Source organism: Coloeus monedula (genome assembly GCF_965178545.1).
Source record: "Coloeus monedula genome assembly, chromosome: 20".
Taxonomy (NCBI): domain Eukaryota; kingdom Metazoa; phylum Chordata; class Aves; order Passeriformes; family Corvidae; genus Coloeus; species Coloeus monedula.
In genome coordinates, this window is record NC_138800.1 from 9,153,850 (window position 1) to 9,180,909 (window position 27,060).

At 40.2% G+C, this 27,060-nt stretch overlaps 1 protein-coding gene across 7 annotated transcripts in view; it reads right to left on the reverse strand.

Annotated features, from left to right (window-relative positions):
* Positions 1–27,060, reverse strand: part of BCAS3 (BCAS3 microtubule associated cell migration factor) — a 300,156-nt gene that overhangs the window by 258,256 nt on the left and 14,840 nt on the right. For all 7 annotated transcript variants that reach the window (XM_082294442.1, XM_082294446.1, XM_082294444.1 and 4 more), the window contains exons 7-9: positions 21,302–21,374; positions 8,162–8,269; positions 5,509–5,585 (exon numbers count right to left, since the gene is read on the reverse strand). In XM_082294442.1, coding sequence (XP_082150568.1) covers positions 5,509–5,585; positions 8,162–8,269; positions 21,302–21,374 — 258 coding nt within the window. The remainder of the gene's footprint in view (positions 1–5,508; positions 5,586–8,161; positions 8,270–21,301; positions 21,375–27,060) is intronic.

Sequence of the window (27,060 nt, forward strand, 5' to 3'; positions counted from 1 at the left end):
TCCAAGAACCCACTAAAGTGATGCTACGTCCCTAATAATCAATCTGTAATTCTTTTTCTGGGTCTTACAAAACACAGAGCACTCCATAGGAATGAAATTACAAAACTCCATCCTTAATTCTTGCAGTGCAGAGCAGCCAGAAAGCAGATCCATGACAGAGAGCACAGAAAGGGAATATGCAATAAATAATGAGTAGAGTGATACTGTTGTAGCAAAAACATTGTTTATTCCAAGGAAAATAAATCATATAAGTTGTTTTATCTAATATTTTTTTGTTTGGTTGGGTTTTTGTTTTTTGGTTATTGGTTTTTTTTAGCAAACCAATTTTTTTTGTTGTTTATAAACTGTATAAAGCAATACTGTTTACAAATTCCTCTGGGTTCCTTCTAGATGAAAGGCCCTGTGTAAATGTTATTACTCTCACACTGTCACATACTTTCCAAAACTCTTCTATTGTTCTTGTACTTCCTTCTGTTTAAGTATCACCCGTAAAATGGAGTAAAAGAGCAAAGGAGCAGGCTGCACCCCCTGAGAAATCAGGTTTGCCACCCAAACCTTTTTTTTCCCCCCTTATTTAACTTTAAATAATAGTGGCATTACTGCTATTAAAATACTAAAAGGAAAAAAAAACCAAGTAGAAATAAATTGAAACAGTAAAGCCATAAATGCTGGAGAGAGGCTTTGGAGAAGGGTCTGGATCACCAGGACAAGGGGAATGGCTTCACACTGTTAAGGTCCTTCCAACCCAAACCATTCCATGATTTTGTGCTATCCTGCATCAGAAGAACTGAATTCCCTCAGAGAAGCTTATGGAAGGACCACAGATTAATTTTTTTTAAATGTTATCATTGCTGTTGCTATTACTATTATTATTATTATTATTACTACAGAGATCTCCTTCCCTGTCCACTCTACCATGGCAGTTTGAAGCATCTGCACTTTGATGGTCCCAGTGGGTCCCTTCCAACTCAGGAATTCCATGATTTTATGTTTTTACTGTTACTCCGCAGGTCCAAGCCCAATCCCAGAGCTTTTACTAAAAATATCAGTGGCCTTTCATGTTCATTAGGCCTGGCTGTTTAATTTAGCACCAATTTGACTGATTTCAGGGCAATGCTTAATCTCAGGTTTACCTTCTTTTTTTGTTCAGACTTGGACAGTGACAAATAATAAAGTTGCCACTGAGGTTGTTGTTTCTCTGCAGGACAATGTAAGATGGCTTTGCTTGCCCTTTAACATTGAGGATTTGGGGGCTTTAGATAAAAATAACTTATATAGAAACAAAGAGCACTTCCTGCTTTACATCTAATTTGTAAAGCTGTCAGAGCCAGGAGATATGAAGATACACATCTTGGGGACTAAGGCCTCTGTTGTGGCTTTATGCAGCTTTTCTGTTGTATCTACACTTTCCTGCAGTGGAGCAAAACCTCCTGCAAGCACCAAAGCCATTTGTTCCCATAAATCCACCACAGTGCCCCTGAAGACCTCTCCAAAAAGTGTTCCAGCATTATCCTGGAATGGTGAGACACTGGTTCCCACAGCCAGGAAAAAAACACTCTTATTTATAAATACCACTGTTAAAAAGAATAAGCAAAATTAAATCAGCATTTCTCAGGGAAAAATGCTGTGAAGTGGCAGGTGCTCATATAGATGTGTGTGTGTAAAAATTAGAAGTGCTTATAGCAATCCACAGGGACATACTTGGCTCTTCTTCACTGATCAAGAAAATCCTGTGACTCAGGAGCTCCCTTCCCACCTGCCCTGAGGACTTTCGATCTGAGCTGATCCCCCCCAGACACAGGAATCCTGTCAATTATTATCCTGTGTGGGATAACCAGGAGAAATGCCCACAGCTGAGGAGTGAAACACACAGAACTTCTTGAAGAATGTGACTCTTCAGGCATTAAACCTCTTCATGACATCCAGTGTTTTTACTTCAAAGTTAAGAGCTCAAACTGCTCCCTGTGAGCCTGGCAGGGAAAGGAATTCCAACAGAAATGTCCAAAAAAGCCTTGGTGATTTCCAGACCAGCCCTGTGACAAACTGAAACCACCAAATTATTCCTCGTGTGTCAATGTGAGAGCAAACAGGAATCCCAAATCCAAACTGCAGATTAGAGCATCCAACACCATTTGGATTGGGGGTTTTATTCACTTGGAGAGGTGCAGGGCATTTAACATCCACTGACTGATTTTTGGCTTGTGGTGAGGAGAGCCTTTTGAGACTTTCTATACAATAAAGTACTCTGACTAAAATCTGCAAAATTACCTCTCAGGGCTCTACTGAACAGCATCAATAGAAATGTGGTGCCAGCTAATGGCTGCAATAACTGTCTCCATCCCTGGGGAATAATGGATGGAGAATATATCAATATGAGGAGTGGAAGGGGCAGGGAAGCTGAGCAGGCCCTCGTTATCGGACACAGGGATGATGCCACATGCATGATGTTATCTGTGAGAATCTTTACTCAGGGCCCAGGGGGTGGGGAGGATATTCTTTATGGAGAAGGAAAGTATCCATAAGGCCATATTCATAATCATCAGCTTTCCACTAAGTAAGCAGTTTTGGGGTGAGGGGCACTGATGTAATAGAAATCAATGGAATTCAGCTTTTCTGCAGCTTTTGTTTAGAGCAAAGTAGGGGCAAAAAAAGCCTGAGCATCACTTTGGTTTCCGTGCTTCTGTTTGGTTTCTAATCCTTCAGTCATGTGCAGAAAAGGCTCTGAAGGAAATCTGAAGTGAACCACAATAAAACTCTGAGCTATTTAAGAATCTATTTAAAATCCACACCTTGACACTCACAACCAGCAAAGGAAACACATTCCTAACATAAGCATAACATTTTTTTTTTTTTTTTTAGTTTGGCCACAGGAGCACTTAAAGCAGTGCAGGATGTGAAATTCCTGCTTGGCTTTCTCCTCTCCTTGCTGTGAGTTCTTTCTTAGGGAAAAGGAGCTGGCTCCAAGCACAGGGAGAACAGTGATGGATGGAAGTGACTGCCACGAGACTGATGCTCTGCCTTCTCCTAGCAGACATTTAAAATCAGAACACCCCACAGGGTAGATTAGAGGATATCCTGGTAATTTTTCTACAATAGTTACAGCATGTTTTCCCTCCACGTTTAAGCACCTGTCTTAAATTCCCTCTCCCAGTCTGGAGCACCTGTACCCTGAGGTTTTGTTACAAAAGGCACAAATAAAACGTGCTGGCTCCCTGCCATCCAAGTCAAACCAGCACAGTTCCATGTAATCCTAGGCAGGGGAAAACAAAGGTTAGTTCTATGTCAAACTTGCTCAGGAAAAATCAGGAAATGCAGGAGTTAAAACATTCCAACAGCAGCACGAACTTGACCATGTTCTACATCCTGAATATTTTATGGTATATTTATGGTAACAATATATTAAGCTACACATCCAACCACAAAAACAAAAACAGAAAGACAAACACTCCTCATGTGCACGGCAGCTGCATTAGCATTTCTGAGGAACCTCAGGATTCCTGACACTGCTTTTAATTGGACATTCTGCATTTCATTTCTACATACAAATAATCAACAAAACAGACCAGAGATGCTGCTTCATGTTTGTGCTGTCTCAGTGAGGTTCTAAGGCTCCCACACCACTTAGCTGATAGGGATGGAAGATGTGATCTCCACATCATCACCAAATCTTCTTGAAATAAAAGGTTTTCTTTTCCTTAAAAGTAACAGAAAACCCTTCAAAGAGTCAGTGGCCCTCAGTAGTATTTCTGACCTTTATGCCCTCACTTCTGACCAAAGCAGTCAGATTGAGAATCTTTTTCATACTGACAAATTCTCTGGGCAGGCAGTGACATCCTCACAGCTGAGGTGCACCAGGATGAGCCTGGGCAGGACTCAGTCTGCCCTGCACACAAAGATGCTCCAATAATGCAAACAAAAAGGCCTCTAAGACCTTTTTCTGAGCTTCCTTTTCAAAGATTTCTGCTTTTTTAATTGATACTGGTGCTGTCCTTTAATAAATTTTTTAAAAAAAGGCAGAGCCAAAGAAGCCAGTCATGGCCAGTTGGCTGCCTCCCAGAAATCCCTGCAGCTAACGAGGGAGCTCATTTACATCCAATTTCAAACACATCAGAGGAACTTAAGCCTTTAAAGATACACTCTCAGGTCGAGGAGATTTCAGCACATGAAATGGGAAAGCTCAGCCAAAAGCTCTGCTGCAGCCCCGACGTGCCAGGGCACGGCACCCGCATGGGAGCGGGACCCAGGGAATGGCTGAGCTTGGAATCCTCAGGACAGGTCCCAAAAACCCATAAATCCAGGGAAGAAACACAGGGCTCTGCCCACCAAGCTGGGAGGGGACAGGGAAGGGCTGTGGTGGCTCCAGCTCTGGCTGTTGGGGTGTCCGAAATGCCCCAAAAATGAGGTTGTCCTTAATTAAACCAGAACAAAGTTTGAGAAAATCTTGAGTTTCTCATATCAAAAAGCAGCACAGCTGGAGAAATACACTGGGATTAGTGACATTTCAGGAGTTTTTGGATTTTTTAAAAAATAATTTGGTAATTTGTCCTCTTTAAATTCCACTGCTGTTCCACAAAACAAACTGCAAATCAGAGCTACAGTTAAGAATAGGGTATGTCTGTTCCTCAAAATTAACTTCAGTGGATTCATTTTTAAAAATAAATTGCAGTATCTTTAAAAAAACAAAACCAAAAAAACCCAACAAAATAAGCCCAAAAATTCTCAAAATACACATTTAACTGAGAGGTTTTCTTTACTTTTCATGTAAAATAAAGCAAGGCTTGTACCCTAATTCTTGCTGCATAAAAAGGGAGTGATGAATAGGACACAAATAAGTCCTTTCCCATTTGGGTCTTGTCACTGAATCCCAGCAGATTCCCAGTATCTTACATCCATGGATAGGAAGAAACTGACACCTATTGGCAACTTTAATATTACTGCATAAAGATGCTTTCCCTCACACTATGACAAGAAACATCTTCTCCTAGGGAGATTTTTCTATAAATACACAGATAATAGGAAAAAATAATTTAAACTTTTCTAATTGTGACTGAAAATACATCCAGAAAAATGCAGACTCTTTTCAACAATAAAACTCTGACCTTTCCAAAGTAAATTATGAACTGTAAAGACACATGAAAAAAACCCAGTGTGCCTAAGGAACAACTGAAAATGAACAGAGGGCAGATTGCTGTGGGTTTAATTGCTGCAGATGTGATAACCTGGAACTCACACCCGAGGCTTTTACACACATTTGTGCAAAAAGAACAAAAGAACTGTTCAGCTACTGATGGATGGCAGTGTGGGTGCCCCTAACACTTACAGTTACAGCTACAATAAATATAGAAAAGAGTTAAATATTGACACAGTAGCATCTGGATTTGGGGGTTTTTTGAAGCAGGTTTTCCTGAAGCTCCAAACGAAGTCATGAAGACCTGCTTTGAGGATTTAGGAATAAAAGAAACAAACAAAAAAATCTCAGTCCACCTCTGAGGCCAAAATTGTACGTACTGGTAACGAAGAACTTTTTGGTGAAAGTGCAGCTGTCAAAGGCGGCGATTTTCTCCTGCAGGACCACAACAAGGATCCTGAAAACACAGAAATGGAACGTCCACTTTAGACATTAAATGCATTGGTTTAAAGATTCAATATCTAAATGTAATTATTTCCAAAGCATCAATATAAATCCTACAGTGATGAAGTGCCAGGTTACCAATCCCTGGCAGTTATCGAGGGTTCTCTCTCCTCCCAACCACATAAACTCCACTTCAGGAAGTGCAGGGGTCTGATCCACAACAACACAGCTCATTTGTGATATACCTCCTGCAGTAAAAGCTCCATTAAAAAGCAAGAATGGAGCTGCAAAGACCCTGAATTGCTCTCACTGACTCAAACAACAATCAAATCAACAATCAGCAGAACACGAGCTAAATGTGAAATAATCCCATTGCCCACCTCAGTGCAAATTTATTGAAGCATTTCATTTACTAAAGGCAGAGGGGGTGTAATACCAAGAACATCAGCACACAAACAGAGCTGAGAGAAGCAGAATTTGGGTCAATTAGCAAATTAAAGACATATGTTTATGTGCTTGCTTGTACATTACACACTTTTATTGTGAAGATCAAAAACCACAGCGTAACTATGCAGGAAACATGGTGCTGCCTCAAAAAAGAGAGCCCAGAGATGCAAATGTGGAAGCAGAAGAGCATCTTGGAAGTTTTAGAACCAGGGAACACCTTCTCCCATGCTGATGGCTTCCCAAAACCAAGTTTGTAAAAGCCTGACATGAAAGAAGCACCTGGGAAGCCAACACATAAAACCTACATTTAGCAATATGACATAATTAATAATCTGTTATTCTCTCATTAGGCAGACTGTGAGAAAGTGTTTTTAATTAGCTGTCAATATAGATCATTATTAAATATTGTTTTAATAGTTTTAATTGTAAAGATACAATGTGGAAAAAAATTAATCACATCTCTCACTGACTAAAACACACACCTAATGCTTCATGTGAACATTACAATTGTGTATTGCAGCCTGGAACAGTCACCTTTAAAAATGGGATGAATCACCTCAGTCTCAACTCCTATCCTTGGGGAAAGGGTGATGATTATTTCCCAGCAGTGTGAAATCAGCCTTTAACCCCTTTTTCCCTATTTTTACCTGTTTTGCTGTAAGAAAATTTCCTCTTACCCCATAAGAGGTCAATACCTGTGAAGGACTACACTAAAATCAAAACATACACCATCCCCTCATGCCTGCTGATGTTTTCAGATATATAAATAGTTTTAATATAAATTTTTAATACAAAATTTTTAATATAAATTAGTTTTGGACAAATTAGTAGTTTTAGTTAAAAGACATCTTCCAATTGCTAAAACTGCAGGAGAGAAAAACAGAAGAAAATACATCAATTTAACTTTTTCTACATTGCCTAAAGTAAAGGAAACCAATGAATAATGGGGAGGCTTTGACTGCAGGGGGAAGTGTAATGTGTATATACTGAAAACCTATGGGTATTTGATGGGAGTATTTCCCAATCCTGATTATTTTTGTTTTCTCCTCTTTGAAGACACTGTGTCTTTCTGCAGAAATGAACCCCCCAGATGGATGATTCCAGAGGATTTATTCATCTATTTATTAGTTGCACAAGTTTGATGCACACTCATCTACTTCCCATCTGCAACAAAACCAGGCACAAAAAACTTATCATGCTGATGTTTTCAATTATTTGTGTTACTGTTTACTGAAGGACCATCCATTTTGGCATGGCAATATGTATTTCCAAAGAAAAGCAGTAATTTCTTCACCCAGAGCTCTACCTTTACCCCAGGAATTCGATTGCACCACTTCCCCAGGGCACCTGAGGCCACAGTGACTCAGGCAGTAATGGGAGGGTGAAGCGAGCAGGAACGTCAGCAGAGCTTGGACCAAAGTCACCACTCCAAATTCTCCCATCAGGAGTGCCAAGGGATCAGCAGGATCCTCACACAGAGATCCTGAGATTTCTCTTCTGCCTTAAAAAGATGCAGCAAACTACAAAGCAAACCACAAAACTTCAGTTTTGTGTGTCTGGGAGAGATGGGGATTTCAAGTTAACTCAGCAAAATTTGATTCCGTGGACACAACAGCTCCTGTTCTGCTGGAGCTCTGTGATCCTCAGCCTCCAGAGCCATTTTCTCTCTATCCCAAGCCAGAGATGCTGCTTTGTTATTTGACTCACTGGAACATTATTCCCTGCAAACCACAGACTGCACACCAGGAATGTTTTGGATGTGCAGGAAGGCAAAATCCAACAGACCAACACGAAGAAGAGAGACATAAACTCCTTAGTGCTCTGTGCTGTTTAAACTCTCTGTGATCCCATTTCTCCAGCTGTAGGTGGATCATCGAGGATTTCAGCGATTCCTGCTCACTCTTTATCACAACTGAAAGAAGCTTAAATGATTTTTTGGTTTGAGCTTCTTAAACCAAAGCCATGGGGGAAGCACAATGATTCTGAATATACTGAAATACTCCTTGAGAAATGGAGAAACAGAACTGTGCTTACAGGAAAGTCAAAATAAGAAAATCAGGGAGGTCATACACCAGAAATTGCATTTATTACCAAAATCTGGCATGCCCTAACACACAAGGCATGCAGAATGAGCATCCTTACCTCTTATTGCAATGCAGATCATAAATAGGAGTTTTGAACTGGATGGACTTGACCATCTCTCCTGTTCTCAGGGAATACAGATCCACACAGCAGTAGGGTGGGCTGGTGCTGAAAGGAATAAAAAAAATATTTTAATGGTAATCAGGATATTTTTAAAATTGGGGTTTAATGATTTCATCCTCCTAATATTGCTTAGCACACTAAAGGAAAAGTCACAGAACCGCAGAACTATTAAGGCTGGAAAAGACCTCCAAGAACATCAAGTCTGGGACTCAGAATTCCAGCAATCCCAGCAGAATCCTGGAGAACAAAGGGTCAATATAAGCCTTCTACATTAAGAAGGAAAACTGAATTATGATCTCCATGACGGTCCTGAACCTGTATTGTGCAACTGATTATCAAACACTTGGTTTCTTTTACCACCAGTAAGACCTTGGAATAGCAGCAAAAAAAAAGCCATGAAGCTTTAAACCACATCCTAGTTAAAAACTACTCCTCAGAGTAACTCTCTCCTACAGGGAGGACTTCCCCCAGAGCAGCAGCTGAGCTGCATGACTTGGGGAGATGGAGACACCTCACCCAGAATTTACATTACATCCCTGATGGACTTTTGTTTGAACCGTGTAGATCTTTTCAACTGCTTTGTGTCACTTTTATCATTTAAATATAAATAAAAGCCTTAAGGCCATTTCTTAATAAAAAGGCTGAGTGGGAAAAGCGCTGAGTGTTCGATAGGGCTGAGGAAGGCAGTGGTGGAAACCCTTTTAGAGGCTGAGGAGAGGCTTTGATGTGGCAGCTCTGTTCCACAACACCTTTCTCCCCCTCCAAGAACGCATTAAAACCTTGGCTATTTCTAGGTCAAGGAATATGAAGGAGCACAAATTGCCAGCTGTACAAACATATCCTGAGCATTGGTAAAAGAGGGTGTTCCCCCCTGCCCATATCTGTTTTATTTTACAGAGTTTCACACAATTCCTGCCCCAACACTCGCCTGTCTCTTGGATCTGCTCAAGCTGCTCGAGAATTTTCTGGAAAGCTGGAGGACAAATGCCAACTGTTTACCCCCAATGCCTCAAGATAATAAAATGGTTTATATAGTAATGTATAATATACAGTAAATGCACAGCAAGACAACTGTCAGAAAAATAATAGAAAAAATAAGTTTTGACATTTTGCCCACTGAAATTTTTCCCAAAATATACATTTTTCTAGGCCAGTAACTAGAGGGTGCAATTTATTACTTCAAGCACTTCAAAGGCCCTTCAAAAACACCTTTAAACCAGTGAGACTCAAGCCAGCTCCTTCACATTAAAGTTCACTGCTGCTCAAAAACACAAAAAAACACTGCAAGGTCTATGTACAAACTTTTGAAAATTAAGTGGTTTATTACCTCTAGCAAATTATGATGTTGATAGAAGGGAAATTTCAAAACAGAAATCACCGAAGTAGATACAGCTAAAATTGTATCAACACACTCAATAGTGATTACTATTTCTACATCATCCTGTGTTGAACACTTTTTCCAATTTATGGGTAATAATTCTGTCACTCAAATCCATAATTATTATTATGGCTTAATTATTATGATCTCTTGGCTGATCATAGTAAGACCATTCTACTAATACTTTTTTCAACCACACAGGGTAAAACCTTGAGTTCAAGTGCCAGTAACCAAGTAATATCATGGAATCACAGAATTCCTGACTGGGGTTGGGTGGGAAGGGACCTTAAAGCTCACCCAGCTCCTCCCCCTGCCATGGGCAGGGGCACTTTCCACTGCCCCAGGTTGCTCCAAGCCCTGTCCAACCTAGCCTGGAACACGTTATATGGGTAAGTCAGAAATTCCCTGAAATTCTGTCACAAATAAAATTCTTATGAATTAGTCCCACAGATTATCAACAAATATTAATTACATATCCTGATTGTTCAAACAGCTGCAGAGAGATCAACAACTTCTTAAAGGTAATGGACACAAATCCACCAACAACTTTAAAATGTGGCATTAACAAATGTATAAATACACTCAGGCTTTTGTATCTTCTTCTGTTTGAGTGCTGCAGTGCAGGGATGGAGGGGAAATAGCAGATGCCTCGTCCAGCTGGCACTTGGTGACATCTGTGCTCGTGCCACACGACAGCATCACCTCCTCCCAGATCTGCTGGGTCCCACCATGGCAAAAAGCTCTGTGCAAAATGTTTGCAGAGAGACAAACACACCACACAAAACACATGTGCTTTTTTATGGAAAAGAAGTTTTTAAAAGGGGAAGAGTGATGGAATCAAGATGAGGCCGAATTCTCTGTGCCTTGAAGGCTTTGCTTTATTGCCAAGGGTTGATTTTCCTCCGCTCTGCCACACGATGAACATCCCACACAGAGATGGACATCAGTGACAGGTTGGGCTCATGGGTCTAGAAAGGAAAAAAAAAAAGAGGCTGGAGGTGTAAAACTGAAATAAAACTTGCTGGGAAAGCTGCCCTGTATGAAACGTTCTTTACGTGAGGACTTCCCAGGCAATTGTGGTCTTTAATAAAATCATCTCTTTGGCCAACATCACTGCATTTTATACCACCTTCACAAAGCTTTTTTAAAGCCCAGCTTAAAGCACAGACTTATTTTTATTAATTACTTTTGGTGCCTTTAAGAGGAGATAAAAATATTAAAACTTACACTGAAATCTTATTCAAAATAATGGTTCAACATAATCTCTTACAGGCCCAGCTTTAACAACTTGTAGAATTAAAAAAGAAATAGATTTTGCTGTAAATATTAAGTTGCTAAGAGCCTGAAATTGAATATAATTTCCAAACTTGTAGAGACAACAGCTGAGAGAAAAGTGACGGCAATTCCAAGGAAGTGGCTGTTCAAGATATAGCCAAAGGATTTGCACAGCAAACTACTCCTCCAAGTTTTTTATAAAATTACTACTCTATAAAGCATCAAATCTATCAGTAAGTTGCTGGTAAAAAAAGACTATTTCTATATAGGAAAGAAGAAGATGCTGACAGTAACCCAAGTTTTTAATCAGCAGGGGTGGTTATGATTCTCCAGTGACTGGTTCTACCTCTCTGGTGCTTCAGAGAAGGGGAAGAAAAGCAAAACAAAACCAGAGCACAGAGTTAATTAATTGAATATTGGAAAAATTCCTGCCTGAACCTTTATACTGGAAAGTTGAAGCATGAGATTTGATTATGATCTTTGCAGCAATATTACGAACATGGTGAGACCACAAAGGCAATTCTGTTCTCCTCAAGGGCCCTGAAGAAGGTTTGCTCAGATTAACAGATTTCAATTCTGGAAGGATCATCTTCTCTTTCCAGGCCCTGCACAAAATGTCCCAGAAGCTCAAAGAAATGACTTTTTACCAAGCAATCTAATCTTGTCTTAAAAGACTTTGACCAACAATGAGTCCTCTATTTTTATGGGGAGTGGTTCCAACATTTTGATCCTTTTATTTTTATGAAATGACTTCTTAGTGCCTGATAGAACTTGTACATATTCTGCTTTTTGGCTTCTGTGTCTCTGTCAAGAACACAAAAAGGCTCATTGCCTTCAGTTATCTTTTGTCAGTGATCACCTACAGCAATCCAAGCACCAATAAAGTGAAAAAGACTTTTAAGCCTTAAGTTGTGAGGTTTGTTTTCCAGCCCTAGCACTAAACTCCTCTGAGCCCTCTCCAGCACTGCCATTCTCCCCTCTTCTTTCTGAGGGATGCACACCATAATGAAAACAAAAAACAAAAAACAAACAAACAAAAAAATTCAATTCTTTATTCCTTAAACATCACTGCAGAAAGAGATTCCACGAGGACTTTCATCATCTAAAGGCTCTCTGCATCCCATCTTTTCACAATAAAAGCTCGAAAACTCCATGCTAAGTCATTTTCTAATTCATGGTACTTAACAGGTTCATTCAAAATCAGGAAAAGCAGCACAAAATTTCTCAGAAAGTGACACTTCCCCCAAAATGTGTGTGCAGCACTGAATTACAAAGCAGCAGAGACATTTTAAGTGCACCACAAATTGCAAAAAGCACGGTAACATTAATTTCTAAGTAAGAAAAACCTGCACCAACCTTAGACAGAGGTTACTAAATCTAATCCTTTAAAAAAAGGGGAGGGAATTATTTGATACAGCACTAAAACAGTTGTGTTAAACACCAAGAAATACAAACTTCACCGTTGCATCTTCCTCAAATGTTTTGGTCAAGTCTGTCAGCCCAGGAAAAAAAGTTTCACCTTATCCTTGTACTTCACCATCTTCATTGAAAATATTTTTATTACTTGCCTGTGACACAAAAAGTCACCAACTCTGCAGAAACCATTTTGTAACAGGTAAAATGAGTCAGGTTTCAGGCTCAGGAGTCTCCTTTTTTTGATTATAAGGAGTAAATTTTATTTCTTGTTAGTTCATAACTAAGGCATTTCTTCACAGGGCAGGGTATAACTGCACCTGGAATGACCCAGGAAGGACCTGCTGAAGGATTGATTGAGGGATTGGTTTAAGGACTGGTTTCTGTCTCCTGCATAACTCTGGCCATGATCTGTGAGAGAACCTGAGGTTCCACACAGCTCTTCACAGAGACTTTTCCAGTTCTGAGTACTTTCAGTAACCATTAATCCACTTCTGTCCCATGAAACCAACAACTCCTTCGCTTCCCATCTGTAGTCGAGGTGTCAGACAACAAGAGGGGGGAAATTTAAGAGTGGGTCTGTGCAAATATTGATTATTGCAACAGATACTGCAAGAGAAAAGTAAAAGAGGAATCCTTAAAAATATCAGAATACTTAGCAGCCTCCAAATTCCTTGTTTTGGCAGCTCTTCCCACATCCAGCAGCACATAACACGTTTCGACTGTTGTGTTCTCTGTTATCCCTCACTCTCATCATCAGAAGAGGCTTTCTAGGTTTGAGGGGGTTTTGCTGGGTTTGTTTTTACAGTTCAGGATGCATGGAGCTGATGAGAGCCATCCAAGAGCCCACAGCCACCTTGGTGTCCCCGGCATGTGGCACTCCTGTCGCTGGAGTGTAAAACACAGCACAAGCTGCCCTCTCAGCTGTGGCCTTTGCAGGGAGACCCGAGTGTGACACACTTTCCACTTCACTGAGACGTGCCACATGTTACAAAACAGAGCTGTCCCATCATATTTCCAGTTAGTTAATACAGGAAGATTAGCGGCATCTCCGGAGATTTGTTTATCTACTTGACCGTGGCTATCACTGAGGGGAAAGTACAGCTGGAGCTCCACTTGCAGAGCAGGATCATTTTTTTTCTGGTATATTCTGGACTAGATTTTGCTTGTGTGTAGCTAAACAGTCCTTTCATACACAATTTATGAACCTGCACTGGCTGTGCAGTGATCATTCTATGAACATGCACGAAACTGGAGACATTTCTGTAAATCTTCATGAACACGAGCAAAGATTAAGTTCTGACAGAATACAAGTGCATTTATCATACCTCTATCAACAACCAGTATTTCTGTGATCAGCTGATTAAGCCACAATCTGATGTGTTTCTCCAAAAAATACAAAATTAAAGAGTTGTCTTGCCCTTCCTACTGTCAAATGAAGCAGAACTCACCACTGAAATAAATGCACATCATTTGTATTGCAGTAACAGCCACACAAATCTCCAAGATCATCCAGAATGGATCAAAATCAAAAATGCAGAAATTTTTGCATATCAAGAGACAGCCACATGTCACAGCTTAAGAGGAAAAGTTCACATTTCTGGGAGCACAGCTCTTGAGGGCAAACTGATGGTGAAATACCTCAGCTCCAGCCAAATTTCACCAAGCACATATAGAATGCAAACTGAGCATTTTGTGGAGCCACTTACAGCCTCAGCTAGACCCAGATTTTATAAAGTGCCAATATTTCTAACCCTCCAAAGCAATAGCACAGCTTTTTCCTTTATTCTGAGGCATTTGTACTGACAGTACTTTCTGATTAATGGTGTATCAGGAGACAGCACAGTTAACACAGATGGCAGCTGATTATTTCAGCATATATCCAATTAATTGTATATATTTGAGGCATGTTCCTCTGCAACCTGCATGCATTAAAAGCCCCACCTCGTGTGTGACTGCACACTCAATAACCAGCACTGCAAAGTCTTTACCTGCTAGTGTTAAAACTATTATGAAGGACCAAATATTTCATCCTGTTGGTTCTTGTAACCAATTTCTTTAGGTTTCAGGTTCGTTTTTTCCCTTTCTGTGCTTTCCCTCATGATTCATGAGCCTCACAGGCCCCTTGGCACCCTCTCCCCTCACATGCCATCAGCACCAACAAAGGCCACGTTAAGCCAGTGGCTCCAGGCCCGCCCGCGCCGCCGTCCCAGAGCCCACAGAACCATTCTGGGGCTTCACCACTAAGCACAAAACCTTGCACCAACCTGTCTGAGCTAAAATTCTTTTGCCCTCGGTGTCATTAACAGCGTAAGAAACCGGTGGGATTGTGCAACACTTCATCACCTCTGTATTAAGCAGCCTCTGCCTCCAGTTGCATGACAGAGATCATTAGAAGATGTCTGTCAGCTGCTTAGGACTCTGCTAAACCTTAATTGTTTATATGCCAGTTTATGGCTCAAATTACAATTTTTGAAGAGCTTGAAAACAATCCTGTTTCCAAGAAATAATTAGAGGGTTTTAGAGTGTGTATGACTGAAGTTGAGCAGAAATGAGCTTAGATCTTACGGTTAAAGCACTTGAAAAGTGCTCTGAACAGCAAAGCTGCTCTGAGGTTCTGGTCACATCAGGTAGGCCAGAATTTTCCCAAGTGCCCATTAATTATATGTTCTCAGGTATTTCTTGCTCTGTTTTATGACTTGAATCACAGACTGTGTTCTACAGACATGCAGAGTTCTCACCGTAGCTGAACTCCCCAAAAGCTGGGTTGAAATGATGAAATAATACCTGGAAATAATTACTTGTGGAGCCCCATGAGCAGCAAAAGGAATATTCTGCTTTTCCTTAAATTGGTCTTAAAGTTGAAACCCTCCATGAATTGCTTAACATTAAAAACAAACATCAGTTTAGGTTATATCCTTTCTCTCAGTGAAGACAACAATGCAGCCACCTCCTCTACTGGAGCACTTTTCATTGAATTTGGAGGAATTTCCTAGTTAAAGGTGGTTGATATACCCAGGAGGAATTACAATTGCTAAGGAAAGGCACACAGGAACACAGCATTCTCCCCAGAGAGTCACCTGACACAGCTGATGCTGAAACAGGAGATGCACTTGTTCAAATTGTGCAGGCAGAATTGATTAAAACATTGATTTATTTTATTATTGTCTCACTGTAAAATATGATCATTATACAGCACAAACGTTCTATTAATAATTTGAAACACCATTAGCTTTAAAAATAAGTTTGTGAGCAACCATCCAAAAATGTGTGAGGGGTCTCTTCAGGTGATATTCTAATACATTTCCTAGTCAGAATCAAAAAAAAGAAGGCATTAAGCAAGATCTTTTTTTTAAGCACATGCCTTACAGCTTTTTCACAAAGTAGGAGCCCTCTAAATCTCTATTTTGAATTACTGAAGAAATATTTACTGAGTTATGCATTGAAATTTGCAAATTTAATGTTACTAAAATATATTCACTCTTAAAAAAAAAAAAAACAGAACCAAAGAAAAAGAATAATGATACCAGATTTCTTAAATTGTGTTTTAATTGTCTTTTTTCTGTACTTCAGAGATTTAAAAGGAGCTCATCCGTGTACAAATGGTTGAGCTCAGCAAACTCCCATGACATTTTCTCTGTATATTAAACATTTTTGAAGGAAAAGAAAGGAAAAGCACAAGAACGACTTGGGAGAGCCCATGGTAAGGGAGAAAACAGCATTTAGTAACAGATGAAAAGTTCAAATACTGTCAAGTTGTAGGGAATTACTCAAGTGGCAGCAGTTGTGTAACAATACAGATACAAGGGCTGCAAATTGAAGCAGTTTGCAATCAGCTGCTCCAACTGTGAGCAAGAAGTGACAGCACTCTTTTAGGAAAAAACAGATTAAAGAGCATCCTCTATGAACCCACTGGGATCTGATGGCTCTAAGTGTCCTCAGGAAAAGAGAACAACTTAAATCATCCTGAAATTTCTGGTTTCCAACGTCCTTTAAATCCTTCCTACAGTACAGAACACAGGAATAACCTTAAAACACATAAGAAAAGAAAACATAATCCTCAACTGCTCTCCGGGTCTGTCACGTTGATTTATAACAGTTATTTCTAAGACAGACAAAAACACACAGATGCAAACAATTACTCTATTTTTGTAGGCAACAAGTGAGGTGGGTGGTAACTGAGAAATTTTGAAAAATCCTGTCACAATATTCCGTTTTTTCTGAAGTAACCCTCAGCACACAACAAACGCTCGCCACATCAGAGACTTTCCAGGGCCTGAAGGGCCACTTTGATTCCAGACCGCTGCAGGCATTAGTGGGGACGTAATTAGGGTAAAAAGTTCAACCACAGCTCCATGTCTAGAGTGCTGCCAGAAATAAATTTCCTCTCATTCACTGGTTTCTACTGTACCCTCCCTGAGAAACATATTGAAAACACATTTATCTTTGTAGAGTTTGTTCCTCTTCTAATTAACTTTATAGCGTTTACAGTATTTAATAATTTAAAGTGGAATTTAAAGTGGCCCTGGAAGCGGCAGCCCTGCCTGTAATGGTGCTGTGCATTATCTTTTCCCTCTGGTGCTTCTTTTGACAAGTTACTGGGGGCAGCTTTGTGCTCCAGCTGGTTTTATCCGGACTTCCTTCCCTCCATCCCCTCCATCCCTTCATCCCCTCCCTGCATCACTACACACACAGGGGTTGGAACAGCAGTAAAACAAAACCGTGCCTCAGCTCGGAAATCTGCTCTCCCAAACCTCCACTCCATCCCAAGGATGGCTTGGAAAAGGTTTATCTTTTTACAGCTCCATAAATCAAAGCTTTAGAAGGTCAAAACTACTCATGGCTCTCACCAACTGGTCAAGGTTTGACCCCAAATACTCATTTTCTTCCAGTTTTGATCCAAGATTAACAGTTTATTATAGTTCAAAGGTTTTTTCTTACTCTAGGTTCACTGAGACAAACATTTGGTGTATCAGAGGAACTCCAGAGCTTTCCTGCCCTGGGTATTTACACATGGAAACACCACCTTATTCCACTAAAGCTCCATCTCCTGGCATTTGAATCCATGAGAAAATTCAGAGAATTACCAGCAAACATCACTTCAACATTACAAAAAGTACATTATTGTAATCACAGAATCAACTTACAAGGAAAAAACGCTGGGATCTGGAGAGCTCTTTTTAAGATGGAGAATATTCCATCTTTAGCACGTAACAACCCCAACCAGCACTGCTAAAAGGAATTTAAACTACTTTATTCAGGGATCTCTCTCAGGCTCTTAAAAGCTACCACACAACCTGCTGAGGCTAAACTGAATTTTCCTGAAAGAAATCAGAGAGGAACACGTTTTTCATCTGCTGGAAGGGAAGGAAATCTTTGCAAGGCAGCTGACACCACACAACTCGGCAGTTAAATGAAGCTTTGCAGTTATTCAGCAGCTCAAGAACCTTTGGGACTCAAATCCTCAAAGATAACAGAGAAACGAGAGAGTTTTGCCCAACTTTAGAGGTCCTACTGTACTTCTTAGAACAAAACCCAGTAAATTAAGTTTGCTCTCTAGGCTTGAGAGTCTTCACAAAATCTGAGTTTTGCACAGTCCTCAATAAAAGCCCACAAATATTTCACAAAGTTCATGAAATCTATTTCATGGTGCCCAATACAATTGAAAATCACAACCATCTGGCCCAGCTGTTTTTCTGAGTGATTTCAGAAAGCAAACTGCATTTTATACCTGGAGTGGCTACACCCTTTGCACACCCCCTGGCAGGACTGAGCCAGGTGAGTCCTCGCCATCACCACTGTCTTTGCAAGGGCATTCCAGGAGAAATACTCCAGGGAGAGTTCCCCTGAGCAGTGTGAGGACTGGGAACAAGAACTTCATTCACCAGAGCTCGTTTCCTCCTCTTGGGTGATCCTTCCAGGAGCTTTGCTGTTTGTGTCTGACAAATCATTTCCCAACCAGCTCATTTTAAGCATTAAAAGCCACGGACACTTAGAAGTGGACACTGGATTTTAGCACTGCCCAGTGACTTTGCCAGACCCAGAACAGGCTCGTGAAACTCTGAAACACTGAAGAAAATATTAATACTTTAATTGTGCTGTTACTCATGTGAAGCTGCTCCCTAAACCTGAGCACTCCCATAAACACATTCCTGAGTTGAAGTTGGGTTAAGGTTAGCAGGATTTAATCTACAGTAGCCATGAGAATAAAGCACACGCTTCCTGAAAATCTGCTGCCAATTGATTTGCCTTGTAAACAGATCAGCAGGGGAAAAAAAATGCTGGCTAGCCAAAGTTACACATTTTCTTTGCTCCAACTACTCCTCCTTCTTTAATTTACCCTAATTTCCTCTCTCCTCCCATGATTAATAAAGATTACATTACCTCTTGCTTCTCATGCCCTTGAGTGACCTCCATCCAATTCTTCAAGTCATCCAAAATTTTCCACCACTTGATATCATTAAATTAATTCATCTTTCTAAAAATACAAACTGGAAAGCCAACACAGGCTGCTGCAGGGGCCACTGCCTGAGCTCCTGCACTCTCCCTAAAGGCTACTGGCTTCAAACTCTTACTTTTTAATCTTCTAGTACTGATTGTTCAATTAGTTACACTTGCATCATTAGCTGATTATCATACTTGCCTATGTAAGATTCTGGCATAATCTGCTGATCTTTCAGCAAAATAATTTGTCTATTTGGACACAGGACAAGGGAACCAAAATATCAAATATGTTTTGTAAGGATGGCTTAGAGGTCCAGTACCTGGAGAAAGATGGACAAAGGCTATTTATAAGAGCATGCAGTGACAGGACAAGGGCTCAGGCTTCCCTGCCCCCTCCTCCCTTGTCCCTGCTACTTCACGTGCTTTATTTCCCTCCTGGAATGTTTATTTCTGGGTTTTTTTAAGCTTTCTTGTTACCTATATCATCTACTGAAGGGCAAATTTGCAATGTCTCCATCTATTCTCAACTATGTTTTTAAAAATCTAAAATAAAACTAAATTATCCTGCTCAGTTTCTCTTTAAATTTCTCCATTAGTTAAAATGAAGTGTTTATTTAATTTAAAGAGATTGGTACATTTACTTATGAAGAGAACAAAAGTAATGGATTTTGGACCTCTCTGGCATATTTGAAAGTGTTTTTACAGATCCAGTGTGTTCCAAACTATGGCTTCAATGACCCATGTGGGGAAAACAGGGATATTTTAATGTTTCACCACCAAGAAAATGCATTAATATACACCAAACCCATCAATTAATTCTGTGTATGTATAAAGATTTGTTTGTCTTATCACCAGGAACAAGCAGGCATGTCTTTGCAAACCTCCACAACCCCAAAATTTAGGCAGATAATTCTTTCTTTTTTGGTTTTCCTTTTAATTTGAAAATCTTGTAATATAAGACTGAAGTTGCCTGAACCAACCTCTAAAGCAGCAGAGAAATACCAGCCAAAAACCACAATCTGTTTCCCATTTATGTGTCAGGACTGTACCGTTTTGGGGGGCTGTGAAAACAATTGTTTTGAAAAGATTATTTAGTGAATCATGGACTGGTTTGGGTTGGAAGGAGACCCTTAAAGATCATCCAGTCCAAGCCCCCTGTGAAACATCTCACTCACTTTACTAGCTGGAAAAATGTGACTTTTAAAAGACAAAAATGTGCATACCAAAAGCCAGCCAGAAAATCAGATATGAGGCAAAAGTTCCACCTTGTTGATGAGTATAAAATGATGACACACGAGAACAGGAAACAAAAACCATTATCAGCAAATTCATCTGGGAATTAATTAATAATGGTAACAACAAAAAAATATTTGGAAATTATATTATGGCATTGAAAACATATGAGGGACTTTTTTTGAGGAAAGCAGAAACTGCCCATAATCTCTGAATTATTTTCTATTAACTGAGGAATACAATAACACAATGAAAATAATGATCCTCAGGGTTTGTTCATTTCCCAGGTATCTCAGCTTCTAAAAGAAGGGTTTGAAGGAGGATTTTTACCAAACCAACATATTCCTTACATATTAAAATACACTGTTTGGATAAAGGTTGAAACTCCTATGAGAGCAGTATTTGCATTTCTGATTTATAAATAGTTAAACTTACAGGGCAGGGAAGAAAAGGAGAAAAATCACCATAAACTGGGTTTTGCAAGTTGTAAACACATAAAGAAAAAAAAAATCACTTCTCTGCCTTATGTGGATTCTAATTTCAACATTTAAGGTAGGTAACATTAATTTGCAATTTAACACAGTAATAACAGAGAAAGTTAAAGATTTGACAGTTCTTCCTTCACACACACAGTGATTAAACTCTTAATTGAAAAAGGTGTGGCACAGAATTAGCCTTACAACTGTAAGAAGATTTACTTCAACTGTTCAGCCATTAAATGGCTGTGTAGAGAATTACTCCTGAAAAGCAAATATTTTCCTGTAGGTAGAGATATAAATCCTGTGCATTGTCTGAATCAAACGTAAAATGTCTTAAGGGCCTCTTTTATAAGAGCAGTGATACAACAATTTTGGCCAGAGAGCACAAAACAAGACTGCAAACTGATTTTTCTAACTCAGAGAAGGAGGTTTAACATGTATTTTGCTAATAAACACTGTGTGGCTGCAACAATTAAATGCCTGGTATTTGTAATTCATTTGCTGCTTGAAAAATTACTTTTTAAGACATAGAGATTGGTTTAGACACTTCACAGTACTAATTCTGACCCAGTTTAATATCAGAAAAGGTTAATTATAAAGTTGTGATTCCACTGAGAATAAAATAAACTTAAAATACCCCTTTATTTATTTTATATCAAGAGTCTCTTTTTTATTCCTTTCCAAAAGCTTAAGTCATAGGAAAATGTATGTTGATGCACCAAAAAAAAGTTTAAAACCACATCCCAGTGTTATCCCATGACGAAAAAAGGAGCAGAGCTTTAACAATGTCATCTACTGGGCTTTTTAGATGACATTACAATTTATGTATTACTTCATACACAAAAATATTCTTACCCAGAAGATCCAATGCTTTTGCACACACCAAGCAGAGGCCGCTTCTCAGCAAAATTATCACACTTCTGAGCACCTGAGAAGAGGGAAACGAGAAAAGCAAAAGGAAATTACTATGCACTGTTTGTACAGTTTCTAAGTTCAGGTTGGGGCCCAATATATTGAATATATAACCCAAAACTCACAGCTTGTGCAAGGTGAGGGACAGAAATTCAAATCCCAGGCAGAGCTGTGACCACTGAAGAACTGCTCTTGACAGAGCGAAAACGAGAAACAACACAAGCAGCAAAACGTGGCCAGGCTTTGGGAGTGATTTTCTGTTCATCCCATTTGGGGTTGGGATTCTGGGACTGTAACAAGTGATTCTTGCTCACTTTTCATTGTTCCTTATAAAGCTGTCTGCACTAAGGCCCTCAGCAGCTCTGCCTGGGGTTCACACCTTGGCTTCCAGTTTGTGCAAGTGGAACACACGAGTGCCAACCTCAGAGCAGCCTCTGCAGCCCCTGCCCTGTGCCCAAGCAAACAGGAGATGAAATTCAAACCAGATCCATCTGTTCCACCATCAGGAGATTCCAGCCTTTAAGAGAAAACAACCTCCAGTGGGACTCCAAGTGAAAACACAACTCCTACACCACACCCCAACCACATTTAGGGGTGGTTTCACCAGGTGACACCTGCACAGCACAGCCCAGCAGAGCTGGTCTGTGCCATGCTGGGCCAGTTGTCCCTGCCCTGGGATCCATTCCCACACCAGTGGCACCAGCCCTGGCACTAGAACCCAGCCTGTCGTCCCCCCAGGCTCAGTAACACCTTCACCCCAGCACAGGCAGATTGTTAAAGACGCCACACTTCTCAAAATGGGGTTTTAAGAGTTTGGAGAACTTTGCTTTACTGTTGCATAAACAGAAATAAAACTAAAATTGAGTTTAAGGAAAAACAACAACAGCAAAAAAATCTCACTTCTGCTTGTGAACAATGTTTAACTGAATTCCAGGGTATGTTTCTACCCAACTTAAATAACTGAGTAACAACCAACACCACCACTATGAAGTTTCCTCCATTTTCTTTCAACCTTTGCCTTTTTAATGATCTATCTATAGGTCTGCACGTGTGTGGTGAATAATGGAATTTTTTTTTTCTCCATTATACACCAAACCCTTTGATCTCTAAAGAATATTAGTGATAGAGCCTGCTCAAAATTTAAATCTCAAATACTGCTGTACAGCCCTAAATCATTTATTCAGAAAGGCACAACAATTAACAATATTCATTTTGACACAGCAGACTCTGTTAATTATTAATAACTCAGGTACATGCACTTAATTTGTAACAAACACTGTTCAGTCCTCTCATCTGTACAAGGATAAGTCTTCCCTCCTACACCTTTGGGTATTTATAAAGTCAAATGGGTCACATCAATAACTCCACCATCAACAATAGCTTTACAAAGAACCTAAACCAGCCAGATGGATTTCCCTTTTATTCCTATTATTTCAAGCTCTTTGGTGAGTCAAACCTGTACTGTATGTACTGACCTGTAAATTGATAAATGAAACATAAAGTCTCCTTAAGAGTCTGGCAACCGATTTGTTTCCTTCAACCCAGGTAACAGATGAATTCCATTTGTTCTGTTCCCAGCACTGAGGGGGAAATGCTGACTACCAGCAGTTCTGACACTGATTTAAGTGCGGCCAGGACTTTACCTGAAGTATTTAACTCTACTTTTTTTCTTCTTTTTTCACTAAGATGTATTAGAGACACGAATTCAGAGTTTTCTTTATGGTCTAGCTCTCAGTTTAACGAAAGGAAGGGGAAAGAAGGAGGAAAAAGGTGGAGGGGAGTCCAGGAAATCAAGTGCCCAAAATAAAAAGGAATGCCAGTTTTAATACCCACAGCACAGATTCTGCAACAGGTGCTTAAACTTCTGATTTCAGCCTGTAATAACTCCAGTCCCTCAATTTTAAAAAATCCATTTTCTATTTCAATACTTTCAGAATGTAAATATTAATACTGCAGGAAAGGATCATTATTGGGAGGCCTCTGAGGGCATTAAATCAGGTTAATAGCTGTCCCATTCATGAGATTGCACAGAGCGACATGTGTTGGGCTCTGCCATGCTCTAATGGAAGCAGGAGCCTCTCCCAGTTCTGGGGTGGGATTTAATCCCCCAAGTTCTGCTGGATTAATTTTCATTTGTAAAATTGTGTTTATTTGCATGTGCGAGGCGCTGACGTTGCACACACCTGCTGCACACACAGTGTTTAACAAAATTGAAATGAAAAACAGCTCCCTAAATCCCCCAAATACAAAAAGTATTGAAATCCTGTTGCAAAGTCTTTTTCTTAAACTCCTTTTATTCTAAATCCTTTTAATTCTGTCATATAACACTACAGCATTTATAAAATGCTGGAAATCCTGACAAATCACACAATTAAAGTAATGAAAACTGCCCTTCCTGCCAACAAGGCACCACCTTATCTACAGCTCCATTTAGCTAAATGATACGTTTGGTTTTTTAAAAACCTAACTTCAGTTGGTGTGCTTAACATTGAAAAAAAAAAAAAAGAAAAAATATCTCTCTGTGGCTAAATGATATTTCATACAAATCAACATTTAGAAGTTTATGAAGTCAAAAGGTTACCCACATGTAAGCTCAAAGCAGCTTAGGCCCTGTCCTGCTGATGAAACTGTGAACAGAGACCTCGGGCCTGCTAACGCCTCTCAATAATGCCAATAATAAAAGAGCAACAACAACAACAACAGCATATCTTTATGCAGAATAAAAATGAAACCCAGTGATTTTCACAGGAACTCAAAAGCTGCTCAGAACTATGGAAATCACCCTGGTTTCCCATGGGGGGAAACACACTGGATGAATTTCACACTCTGACCTATTTAGCAGTGGCATAGAGGCACAATGGAGTGGATTTTTCTGGTGTGTAAATCCACTGATCAGTCCCATCTAATAATGTAGTGCAGCTCCTGCTCCACTAAACCCCTCTTATTTCCATCTTTTCCTTAGAAATCATGTTGCATCTGGGGTCCTGCCCCATGTCAGTGCAGCAGCCAAGCAGTACCCAGGAATGCCCCAGGCTGGAATTCCCTCTCAGCCCAACTGGGTGAAAGTTTCAGGTGCACTGGCCTAAAGCACTGATGTGATGTGATGATGGAATACAGGTCAGTCCAAAGCTTCAAAGAAATTAGTATTTTACAGTGTTGCACTCCAAAATTCTCCCCTGCAATACCTCTAAGAGCCTTACTTGGAGAATTCCAGTCTGTAATTTCTGTAATCCACAGACATTACCATTCATTATCCCAAAAACCCCACAGAACAGTGGGAGAACACCAAAAGTCAAACACACACCTGCAAAACCCACCTACACCACCCCAAACCTCGCCTGTCCATCGTGCAGGGCCAGTTTCTCCACCACACAGACCCTGTGATTATTTTGGCCTTTGGGGATTGAAAACCACTGAGCCACCCAAGTGGCTGAACATACACAAACCTCACATCTGCCTTCCTTTAGGGAGCAACCTAAATATTAGAGCTCTTTAAGTGTACCTGCACATAAACCTGAGTCAGCTTTTGAGGTTCAACTCTGCATTTTACCAACATCAAAGATGGGAGCAGTGGATAACAGGGATAAATCTGCTGCAATATTTCAACTCTCAATGAGTTTTAGTACCTCTAACTTATTTTTCATTTGCTTTTTTTCCCCTTATAAGTCAATCTGAGTGAACAGCCAAATTCACTGAGAGATGTAAGGCTATTACACCATCTTTTCTGCAAGCAGCATAATCTAGAAAATGGCAATAAATTAATTCAGCTTGCTGGAGGAATTTATTTTCGTAATGCTGAGACATGGAAATAGGTTTTACAGCCAACCACTGATCTAAACTTCACCACACCAGCCTGTCACCGTGTCCCTTTGAGCAGGAATTGCCACACACAGAGCTGCTCCTCTGGCTTTCTGAGTTTCTTGATTGATTTTTAAACTATGCAGCTCCACCTTAAATGGGCCAGCAGAAGGCAAAGCAGGTATTTGGCCAGGGGCTTGTAAAATGACCTGGGAGAAGTAATAAAAAATGGGAGACTGTAGCACTGGCTTACCTCAGAAAGCATCAATATTCTGATTTTGTAGGTAAAAGAACAGCAGAGGTAGCTGAAATAAATGCACTGATAGCAAAAATCCAGCCCCCAGCACACCTGGGCACATGGAAACACCACTCAATCCAGCCCAGCACCCAGGTCTGGAAGTGAAGAGCCACGCCAGCCCAGCAGCTGTGCCAAGGATGGCTCAGCAGATAGCACAGCTCAGAATTCTTGTCCCTAACACTGCCAGAGTCCAGACTGAGATGTTCTCATAGTCTAAATATTAGCTCTGCAAGCCCAAAATCTGGTCCCAGTGCAAACCTTCAGTCTCCAAAAAGGGCGTTTATATTGTAAACTGTACAGAACAATTAAAGCCCTGTCTATTGAAGGTAGGTATGACCTGACCACAGAGAAGAGTTGGTATCTGTGGGGTTTAGCATTATTTACAGAAATCCCTCAGGGTTTTAAGGACATCTCCAGCAGGCTGCAGAGCAGCCCTGCCACGGCCACCAGGACATCAAAGTGATGCTGCAGAGCTGGGCCAGGCCAGGGCTGTTGGCTCAGAGCAGAGCAGAGCTGCCAGGTCCGAGCAGTTCCAGAGCTGGCCCAGCTCCTGAGCTCACAGACCTGCCCAGCTCCCAGCTGGCAGTGCCCCAGGGCAGCTCCAGAGCCTGCCCAGGCTCCTGCTGCCAGCAGCACCCAGGACCTGCTGAAGGAGATCCTCTGCATGAATTAACCCCCCTGAAACATAAGGCTTCATTATGCCATGAGGCACACTATGAGGCAGAGGATCTAACATCAAAGGACTGCAGTTTTTTAACAAAATAGTTGACAAACTATTAAGTTCTGCTCCCTTAAAGTCACCAAGTTAAAGCCATGAGCTTTCCTTTCACACCTGGGAATGAGCTGCTTATCACCAGCTAAGATCTGTTTCTAGGAACATGCCAAATCCATCCACCAAGAGACTCCTATTTTCAATAATTCCCTTTTTACAGCTTTACAGTAAAACAGTGTTTGAGCCTGCTGATGGTAATCAGCTTCTCCTTTACAAATTCCTTTTATTTTGTTCAGAATCATTAAAGCTCATGAGTTAGTTATCTAAGGCCTCTTATTACAGCTTTACTTTTATCTGATTCCAGATACTGGTCAATGATACATTCATGTACTTTTAATCAAAGATTTATTTAAACCAAGCCATGTAAAAAGAGACCAAAACATGTTTTTAAAAGGTTTGGTTTAATTTAATATGAGCTAATTTGAATAGTTTTCTAATGTAACAACTATCATTGTCAGATGCTAATATATGGAATTTAGGGGCAGAAGGACAGTAACTGCTTGAAGGAGTTCATGAGTGTAATTTACTCGATTGAAAAATCAAAAACCTGTTTTAATACCAGTAAAAAACAGAACTTCCACGTTCTTCAATTAATTTACTTCATTTTCATTTCCATTTACACTTTTCTTCCTCCTTTTTTTTTTTTTTTTCCTTTGAGAGAGGAAGGGGCACAGACATCCATTACTCAGTGACACACATAATAGCAAAAGAGCAGCTTGTTGGGAATTATGCAGTGTTCCAGTAAATGGAATAAAGGAACAACAGGCCTGGGAAGTATTTTACTCTAAGTTAGTTTAACCTGTAACAGTTACACAGCCACATACACTTTGTATA